This window comes from Mustela putorius, unplaced genomic scaffold (assembly GCF_011764305.1).
Source record: "Mustela putorius furo isolate JIRA1106 unplaced genomic scaffold, ASM1176430v1.1 tig00000196_pilon_pilon_pilon, whole genome shotgun sequence".
Lineage (NCBI taxonomy): Eukaryota > Metazoa > Chordata > Mammalia > Carnivora > Mustelidae > Mustela > Mustela putorius.
The window spans coordinates 5,132,238-5,141,372 of NW_025421310.1; the positions used below are offsets into that span (position 1 = coordinate 5,132,238).

General features: G+C 56.8%; 2 protein-coding genes across 5 annotated transcripts; both read left to right on the plus strand.

Moving 5' to 3' along the window:
* Window positions 1-107: 107 nt before the first annotated feature.
* TMEM86B (transmembrane protein 86B) lies at window positions 108-2,910 on the plus strand. 4 transcript variants are annotated; one of them, XM_013048136.2, is made up of 3 exons: window positions 108-1,346; window positions 1,528-1,774; window positions 2,262-2,910. In XM_013048136.2, the coding sequence occupies exons 1-3, from the start codon at window positions 1,212-1,214 to the stop codon at window positions 2,642-2,644; spliced, it is 765 nt and encodes a 254-aa protein (XP_012903590.1). In that variant the 5' UTR covers window positions 108-1,211; the 3' UTR covers window positions 2,645-2,910. The 4 variants fall into 4 exon arrangements, with proteins under 4 accessions (XP_012903590.1, XP_004777095.1, XP_004777096.1 ...); XM_004777038.3 differs by having other exon boundaries at window positions 1,531-1,774; XM_004777039.3 differs by having other exon boundaries at window positions 108-1,332.
* LOC106004700 (receptor-type tyrosine-protein phosphatase H-like) lies at window positions 2,657-7,890 on the plus strand. The gene is made up of 4 exons (XM_045077262.1): window positions 2,657-2,734; window positions 3,700-3,753; window positions 6,844-7,051; window positions 7,385-7,890. The coding sequence occupies exons 1-4, from the start codon at window positions 2,657-2,659 to the stop codon at window positions 7,888-7,890; spliced, it is 846 nt and encodes a 281-aa protein (XP_044933197.1).
* Window positions 7,891-9,135: the final 1,245 nt, after the last annotated feature.

Below are 9,135 nucleotides of genomic sequence, written 5' to 3' on the forward strand. Positions count from 1 at the left end.
TGGGGCCGGGGCCCTGGGCTGTCCCTGTGCCCTGCCTTGGGCCTTGAGTTCTGGGACCTGGGGCTGGGAGGCCTGGGCTGTCCCTGCACCCTGGCCTTGGGCCTTGAGTTCTGGGACCTGGGGCTGAGGCCCTGGACTGTCCCTATCCCCTGCCGCGGGCCTTGAGTTTTGGGACCTGAGGCCGGGGGGCCCGAGCTGTCCCTGTGCTCTGGCCTTGGGACCCCAGGCCTTTCCTCAGTCCCAGGGTGTAGTCCTCAGAGTGCAGTTGGGCTCCTGGACTTCCATGTTCTGCTGAGGGTAGGGTCACTTGTGCTTAGACCAGGAAAGAATGTCCTGGGAGGAGGAACAGAGCCCTGCCCAGTCTTGTCTGGGGCCTTGTCCCCATAAGCTGTTTCCTGGGGTCCCCTTCGTGCTCCTGGCCCTGTGTGTCCTGGGTCCATATACCCTCCAGGAGGTGGCAGGCCAGTCTCCAGCCTTGGGGAGGGTGACATGGCTGGGTGACCTTGTGGAAGTGATGTCTCCTGAGCCTTTTCTCCTGCGGTGGAGCCGTGGGCGCCTGGGGGTGGCCAGCCCCCCAACATAGGTGGGCACATGGTAAGCTGTTCCTGCCAAAACCAGAGTTACAGGCGAGCCGAATGCACTCGTAGGATGTGCTCGTGAAGCTGCAGCCAGCGTGCCGTGAGGACCTCGTTGGACTCCGCACTAGCACATGTTCCCTTGGGGGGATCCGTGGCGGGGGGGCGGTGTGGGTCAGTGGAGGCCACATTGTGGGGGGGATTGATGGGCCAGAGCCCAGGAGACTCCCCTGGGTGGCCTGCTGGGGGGACGGTGGGTGGGCGTCCTTCCCCACACCCTGGCCAGGGCTGACCTGACCTTGGGGCTGATGGCGGTCAGCACCAACCCTCCACCCCCTGCCCCAGAGTTCCGGGTGCAGGGGAACATGTAGGAATCCCACACCGGGTCCCTCTCAGTTGGTGGGGCATGGGACAATGGGAGGAGAGTATATGGCCTCATACCTCCTGGGCAGCTGAGGGGAATCCGGGTCTGGGGGGGCAGGGTGCTGGGGGGGGGAGGAGGGACCCTGGGTGCCAAGTGGGCACCTTATCAGTGGTGCCAGGCGGGGCCATCCCCAGGGTGGGGGCAGCATCTCCCTGGGCCCTGTTATCAGCCCCAGAGTCCACAGGACGCTCCTCGGGTTAACGTGTAACCACATGCTGTCCCCTCCACCCCCAGAGCCACCTGCGCTCACACAGGTGCCATTCTGGGGGGTCAATGGCCAACATGGGCGCTCAGGAGGAGGGTCTGCCTGGAAAGCCTTGCTTTTTAGCCCAAGTGAGAGACGCCAGGTGTGGGAGAGGTTTGGGCCTGGGTGCTGGGGAATCCGAGCAGCCTGCGGGAATTGGGGGTCCTGCTCTCAGGTTGCTGGGCTCCCTGTGGGTCGTGACTCGGGTACAGTGACCCCGACCTGAGTCCTGGCTGCGGGGCGCCTGCCCCCTGGGAACTCGCTGACCCCCTTGTCTCCCAAAGCAGCCGCGCCTGTGCCTGCGGTTGAGCCCCTTCTTTGTCACCTGTGCTGCTTACTTCCTCCTCTGGATCCCTCAAGACCAGCCGTCTTGGGTCGGCGCCCTCGTCAAGTGCCTGCCGGTGCTTTGCCTGGCCGGGTCCCTGCAAGCTGCGTGCCAAGGCACCGGCCACCGCGTGCTCCTGCAGGGGGCCCTTCTGTGCTCGGCCATGGGTGATGCCTGCCTCATCTGGCCCGATGCCTTCCTCTCTGGTGAGCAGGGTGGCCCCAGGCTCTCGCAGAACCCTCCTTCCCCTCGGGGGGTTGGGTCTTAGAAGGTGTGAGTGGCCCGGAGGGACAGAGCGGGGCTTTGGGTGCTGTGGTCTGGAGTAGCTGGTTGAGGATGGTCACACCAAGGAGTTCCCGTCTTGAAGAGGGCACAGGAGCCCAGGCAGGGGAACAGCAAGTGCAAGGGCCCTGGGGTGGGCAGGATGGGTAGGTGGATGGAGCCAAGTGGGGAGCAGAGCGAAATGGGGAGCTGGCGGGCAGTGGCAAGCAGAGTAAGGATGGGATGCAAGTGTGCATCTTAAGGTCACTTTGGGCCCGAGGGCAGGGTGAGGGGAACCCCCACAGGGAGTCCGATGTGGTGGGTGGGGGGGTAGGGGGCTGGCCGGTGTGGATGCTGCTGCTGGGCAGTCCGTCCCCTCGGGCTCTGCACCGGAGGTGGCCACCAGGGAGTGACCGGTCCTGTGTCCTCTAGGCGTGGCTGCCTTCACTGTGGCCCACCTGCTCTACCTCTGGGCCTTTGGCCTCACTCCGCTGCGGCCTGGCCTCCTGCTGTCCATCGCTCTGGTCTCCATGCCATACTACGGCCTCCTGCTGCTCCACCTCCCAGCCAGCATGGTCCCAGCGCTGGCGGTCTACTCCCTGGTCCTGGGCTCCATGCTGTGGCGCGGCCTGGCCAGCGGCGGGAGTGTCCGCGGGGGGGCCCTGCTTTTCACGCTCTCAGATATGGTGCTGGCGTGGGACACCTTCGTCCAGCCGCTGCCACATGCCCGCCTTGTGGTCATGATCACCTACTACGCTGCCCAGCTCCTCATCACCCTGTCGGCCTTCCAGAGCCCCCGGCCCAAGACCCACTGACCAGGGGCCCGGATGGACCGGCGGCGCCCCGTGGCCTCTGGCAAGGCCCCCACAGACCCCGGGCTCCTGGACTCCTGCCTGCAAGTGCCTGTGCGGCTCGGGACCCATGAGAACCGTCTGTGGAAAACCACATCCACCGCCGATTCCCTGTGGCCGCCTTCCCTCTGCTCTGACCGCAGCCTCCCACCTGCCTCCCCTGGGCACCTGCCCCCTTCCCTGCGGCCCTGATCTAGTTCATGCCCAAGTAAAGCGGACATTGAAACAGTGACATCTCCATTATTTGGGGGAGGGGCCTCAGGGGAGGGCTGCTCACAGAAAAGAACAGCAAAGCATTCTTTCTTATTTTTAAAATTTTAATTGTATTTTTTTAAGGGTTTTTTTTTTGTCTTTTTTTTTTTTTTTTTTTGTCAGAGTGAGTGAGCACAGGCAGACAGAGTGGCAGGCAGAGGCAGAGGGAGAAGCAGGCTTCCTGCTGAGCAAGGAGTCCGATGTGGTACTCCATCCCAGCACGCTGGGATCATGACCTGAGCCGAAGGCAGCCGCTTAACCAACTGAGCCACCCAGGTGTCCCAATTTTAATTGTATTTTTTTTTTTTAATATTTATTTGAGAGAGAGAGAGAGGGAGACAGCAAGAGAGAGCAGGGGCAGAGGGAGCAGCAGACAGGGAGAAGCAGGTTCCATCCCAGGACCCCAGGACCATGACCTGGGCTGAAGTCAGATGCTTAATGACTGAGCCACCCAGGTGCCCCTATTTTTTTAAATACATGTATGTATGTATGTATGTATGTATGTAGAGAGTGAGCAGTGGGGAGGGGCAGAGGGAGAGAAGCTCAAGCAGACCCCCTGCTGAGCACAGAGCCTGATATGGGGCTCATTCTCACAACCCTGAGATCACGACTTGAGCCAAAACCAAAGTTTGCTTAACTGACTGGGCCACCCAGGTGCCCCTTTTGTTTTCTGAAGCCACTAAGGTCCGTTGGAACTGTTTTCACATGTACCATTCAGGGACATGAGGTCCATCCCCAGTGTTAGGCCCTGAATCTGCCCTTTGCAGCCATTCCTGTGGCAACCTTGCTGCGAGCTGTACCCGGGTCCCCCGTTCATACAGGTCAGCATTGCTGACTATGCGTGGGCCTGGGGAACATGGGTCCCCACAGGACAATAAGGAGAGGAAGGGGGTCAGGGACTGGTGGTGGCGGGTGACAAGGTTGGCGGCTGGTGGCGGCCTGAGCAGGGATGGCATGGGAGGTCATAGAAGGAGTGGCTGAGACAATAGAACTCCGTGTCTTCTGGTCCTGGAGGCCAGAAGGCCCGGATCAAGGTGTCAGTTGGCTGGGTTCCTGCTATGGGAGTCCATGCCTATCACACTCTGGAAATGGCCGGCCTGGGGTGCCAGGGTGGCCCCATGTGTTGAACGTCTGACTCTTGACTTCGGCTCAGGTCATGGTCTCGGGGTCCTGGGATGGATCCCCGTGTCTGGCTCCACGCTCTCTCTCTCCCTCTGCCCCTCCACTCCGCTCCTCTCTCTATCTAAAAACAAATAAGCAAATCTTAAAAAGAAAGAAAAAAGAAATGGCAGACTTAAAAATGGAGGACAGACCCATGGTTGCTGGGAGATAAAGATCCGGGACAGTCAAATATAGAAGGAGGTGGCTCAAGGTCATTCCTCGGTGACAGGGCAGGGTCATATCTTGACTGGTGGTTGTTCCACGGTTCTTTGCATAGATTAAAATTGGACAGCACTACACACACACACACACACACACACACACACACACACGTTGTTAAAACAACAGCTGTGAAACCTGAAGAATGAGGTCTGGAGCCGGGCAACGGCATTCTACCACTATCGAGCTCTTGCATTTGATAGCAAATTTTATGTGCCTGAGATGTTACCACGGGGGTTAGTGGAACAAAGCTCACAGGGGGCCTCTTGTACTATTTTTTTGCAACTTCCTGAGAGTCTTAAATAATTTCAAAACAAATTGTCGAAGAAAATGTGGAAATTTATTCATCAAAAACGCAAAACAAAACCCACCAAAGATGAACTATTTCTCTTCCCCCTTCTTCCTCTCCCTTTTCCTTCACTTTTGGGACATATCAGTCCTAAAGCCATTTGATGGGGATGAGCCACATAGGCGTTCATGAATGGTGGTGGTCGTGGGACCAGGCAGGGATCCATTGTGGGGCGTCAGGTGCAAGTGGCGTGGGGGGGGGTGTGTTCACGTGGTGGGTGGGCCCGTGTGCAGAGTCTGTGAGACTGAGCAGATGAGAAGGGTTTCACACGGGCCAGGAGCAGAGGGTGGAAAAGGGAGCATATACAGGAGGCTTGCTTGTGGAAATACATTTATGAAGTCTACACAGGCTAGATGCGCTCTAGCAGAGAAAGGAGTTCATACTACAGAGAAGAAGTGAGTGAGTTCCACGTGAAAAGATGGCCAATGTCATTGGTCATTGAGGAAATGCCAATCAAAACCAGGAGGTACCACCTCTCCACCAGCAGGGCTGGTGATGGTCAGAAAAAATCAGAGGTGTTGGCAAGGGTGGGAGAAATGGGAGCCCTTGGGCGCCACTGGTGGGATGGAAGACAGAGCAGCCATGGTGGGAAACAGCATGGCAGTTCCCAAAACAACTAAACACGAATGATGTGTTTATGATCGAGCAATTCCACTAAAGGAAATATACCTGAAATAATTGGAAGCAGGGTCCCGAAGAGATATTTTTTTTAAAAGATTTTATGTATTTATTTGACAGAGAGAAATCACAAGTAGATGGAGAGGCAGGCAGAGAGAGAGAGAGGGAAGCAGGCTCCCTGCTGAGCAGAGAGCCCGATGTGGGATTCAATCCCAGGAACCTGAGATCATGACCCGAGCCGAAGGCAGTGGCTTAACCCACTGAGCCACCCAGGTGCCCCGCCGAAGCGATATTTGTACACCCATGTTCAAAGCAGCATTATTCACAATATCCAAGAGGTGGGAGCAACCCAAGCGTCCATCGACACATGAATGAATAAACAAAATGGAGGCCGTCTTGTATATGTATGTAGAGCAGAGGATCACTCACCAGCTGGTGGTGACTTGTCCCGAGCCTCACTGATGGCCCCCACCTCCTCCACCCCCACTGCTGACAAAGGAGCTTGGGCTGCCCTCCCCCTGAGCCTCCAGGGAGTTCCTTGTAGAGGACTTGTGGGGTTCACTGTAGAGCTGATGGGAAACACACATTGTGGGACTTGTGGATGGGCTTGGGGCAGATGAAGGGGCAAGGCACTGTCTGATGTCCTGCCCCTAAGAGGCCTGTCTTCCCCCTTCTAGCATCCAACCCAGTCAGAAGCCTAAAGGTAGAGGCTCAGCCTAGCAGTTCCATCACTCTGAGAAGGGGGTGGTCCCTGAGGGTCTAGGTCATGGGATCCAGTGGTCTAGGGAGAGCATCTCAGGTGGTCCTCATAGCACTGTAGACACCTGGGTTGTGATGGATGCACTTGAACTCTAACTTTGAATGAATTCTTAATGTGGGCTGAACAGGACAGAGTGAGCAGCTCCAGGGAGACCCCCTGTGTGTCTGCAGGTGACAAATGACCCTCCCTTGGGCTGACCCTCCCAAAGAGAAAGAGAAAGGACATTGCATTTGATTCCCGAGGCCCCCACAACGAAGTACCCCCAACTGGGGGCTTAAGGCAACAGAAACATGTTGTCTCACAGTTCTGGAGGCTGGAATTCCAAAATTGAGGTGTTCTCACGCTCTCTTTGGAGCCTCAAACATCTTTTCTCACCTCTTCTGGTATCTGGGGATGGCTGGAAATCTCTGGCATTCCTTGGTTTGGAGACTCATCATGCCCGTCTCTGCCTCTGGCTTCTTATGATGTTCTTCCTGTTTGTGTCCAAATTTCTCTCTCCTTCTAAGGACACCAGTCATTCAATTTGGAGCTCACTCTACTCCATGGGAGCTCATCTTTACTTGACTATGTCTGCGAAGACCCTTATCTCCAGACAAGGTCACATTCCCAGGCACCAGGGGTTAGGACCTGGACATAAGACAACCCACGCAGTCAGCAAGGTGAGGACTCGCCAAGACCACTCCCGGCTTCAGAAGAAGCTACTCACTTGGCAGCTCCCAACAGGGTCATGGATCTGCACAAGGAAGCTCAGACCGGCAGCTCCATCACCCTGTGATGGAAGGTCCCACTAACCCCCATTCTCAGGCCTACACATACTGGGTCCAGTGGGCTGCTGGGGAACATCCCCAAGGAGACCATGACCCCCGAGGACATCAGGCCAACCAGACACGAGAGACGAATCACACCTACTATGAGGTTCAGGCCCTGGAACCCGGGACTCTGTACAACTTCAGCGTGTGGGCAGAGAGGAGCAACGTGGCCAGTTCTGCACAGGGCCTCCTTGAATCCACAGGTGAGTTGGGGCCCCTTCTACCCGGTAGGGACCTCAGTCAGACCTGGGGGCAGTGGGCGGTGAGTGGACTCCAAATCCCATGAGGTCATGGGGTCATAGCTTCATAAGCTGAAGTGATACAGAGCATACAGGGCTCATGGGAGTTGTAGTTTGAAGGGTCTGTTGTGTGTCCCTTTGGGGAGGACAGACTATGAGACATGAAGAGGGATTTTGGTTCTGGGAAGGAAAGGATGGGCTAGTTCTCAGAGAATTGGCACCATACGTGGGAAGTGGGGGGTGGTGGAAAGCCCCCCCATATGGCTCCTACTGACTTCTCCTGTCCTCTCCTCCCAGCCCCAAGCCCGGTCACCATCACCTCCTGCATCAGCATCTCTGGGGGCCACGGGGTCGTCTTGACCTGGTCCTGCCCCCGAGGAGGCTATGAGGCCTTTGAGTTGCAGGTGGGTGGACAGCAGGACTCTCAGAACAGGTCGTCCTGTGGGAAGAGGGTGTCTGTGTGGGGTCTCTGGCCGGCCCAGTCCTACCCAGCCATTGTCACGACCATCTGGGATGAAATGAGGGCCCCGTCTGCCTCTATGACTGCCACCACGAACATAGGTGAGCAGAGCCCCACGGGGATGGGAGCCTGGAATGAAGAGCTAGCTGAACCCCACTGCCAAGGCCATGGTCACTGGAGATGGGGAAGGTGCAAATGTACTTGGTACCCTGGGGACACCTTTGTCATCAGTCTCATCACAGAAGAAACAGGAGATGAGAGGCCAGGGACTCAACATCGAGTCCCTCTTCCTCCTCTGGGTGGGGATGGTGTCAAAGCCCGGAGAGGCTCCCAGAGCGAGTGACAGAGCGTTATTAGCCGCCTATCCCTGCTTCCCACTTTGTCACACGTAGGACAGAAAGTGGTAGATAAGGCCTTGCCTACAACATGACCACTGTGTGGGCACAGTGGGGCTGTGGCCTGCGTCCGAGATGACCCCTATGATCCACGCGTCCCGGCTTTCAGGCTCCTGTGCAGTCCCTCCCACATGAGAGAGGCAGGTGGTTTAACGAGTAGGATGTCCCAGCAGCGATGGTGTGTGCCTTCCGTCTTGTTCTCTCTCTCGGACCATTCACTCCAGGGACAGCTGGGAGCGCGCTGGGTGGGCGCCCAGATGTCCCGTGCATGAGGCATGAGGGGAAGACCTGAGGCCTCCCACCAGCAGCCGCGCCCGCAAACCCTCCTGCCAGGCAGTTCCCCAGCCGTGGCCGGAAGCCTTTGGACCCTGCAGCCCCTGCTGACATCCTGGAATCCTCCTCCCTAGCCAGAACTGCCCAGCTGGGTCGCCGCTTGACCCTCGCACACAGAACTCGGGAGAGAGGATGTGTTCATGGTTGTCTACGGCCCTCCAGTTGGGGCGATTTGGGGCTCAGCCGTGGGTCACCCATGCGTACGTGTCCCCTCGCTATAACTCACGACGGCTCCTTGAGGTGGGTTGTATTTGTCACAGGGATGGAGAAAGGGTGGGCTTTTACCATTTAGGAGACCCAGCAATGCCTGTGACCCCAGAACAGGGCAGAAGCAGTCAGCCGCTCTCCATCTGTAGACAGCGTCTCCGATTCCATTTGAAAATCATGAAGACAGAGACACAGAGGATTTAGATGAGTGGAAGGTCCCACGGGCAGTTAGTGGGAGGGACGTAGAGGTGGGCGTGTGATTCCAAGACTCGTGTTCTTGCTCTCATATTGCCCGTGAAGCGAAGGAAGCCACGTGTGCATATAAGTAAGTCCCCCAAATACCCCAAGAAGCCCATCCGGACACTGGAGGTCTGAGGGACGGGGCAATGATTCAAGCGTGTTAAAAGTCCTCATTCTAAGATTTTGTATGTACAAACTCATCTATTATTCACAGCATATTTATAAGGGGTTATAGCCTTTTTTTTTTTTTGTAGTGAATTTGAGTCACTGTGCATTGAAGCCACATGTTCAAGGTCACAGGTCGAACGGGCAAGGTGCATAAGCAAACAGTGACCGCCTGGTGTGTGTGACAGATATAGCCCAGAGTCTTGCCGGGGCTAAAAAGACATCCACCCCAGTGTAGTCCCTGTTGG

Excerpts from the sequence above, each read along its gene's own strand:
- LOC106004700 (XM_045077262.1), top strand. The coding sequence starts at position 2,657 with ATGGACCGGCGGCGCCCCGTGGCCTCTGGCAAGGCCCCCACAGACCCC. Across the intron at positions 3,754-6,843 it reads CGGGTCCCCCGTTCATACAG|GCCTACACATACTGGGTCCA; the intron begins GTCAGCATTGCT and ends CCCCATTCTCAG. Across the intron at positions 7,052-7,384 it reads GGGCCTCCTTGAATCCACAG|CCCCAAGCCCGGTCACCATC; the intron begins GTGAGTTGGGGC and ends CTCTCCTCCCAG.
- TMEM86B (XM_013048136.2), top strand. The coding sequence starts at position 1,212 with ATGCTGTCCCCTCCACCCCCAGAGCCACCTGCGCTCACACAGGTGCCA. Across the intron at positions 1,347-1,527 it reads GCCCAAGTGAGAGACGCCAG|CAGCCGCGCCTGTGCCTGCG; the intron begins GTGTGGGAGAGG and ends TGTCTCCCAAAG. Across the intron at positions 1,775-2,261 it reads GCCCGATGCCTTCCTCTCTG|GCGTGGCTGCCTTCACTGTG; the intron begins GTGAGCAGGGTG and ends TGTGTCCTCTAG.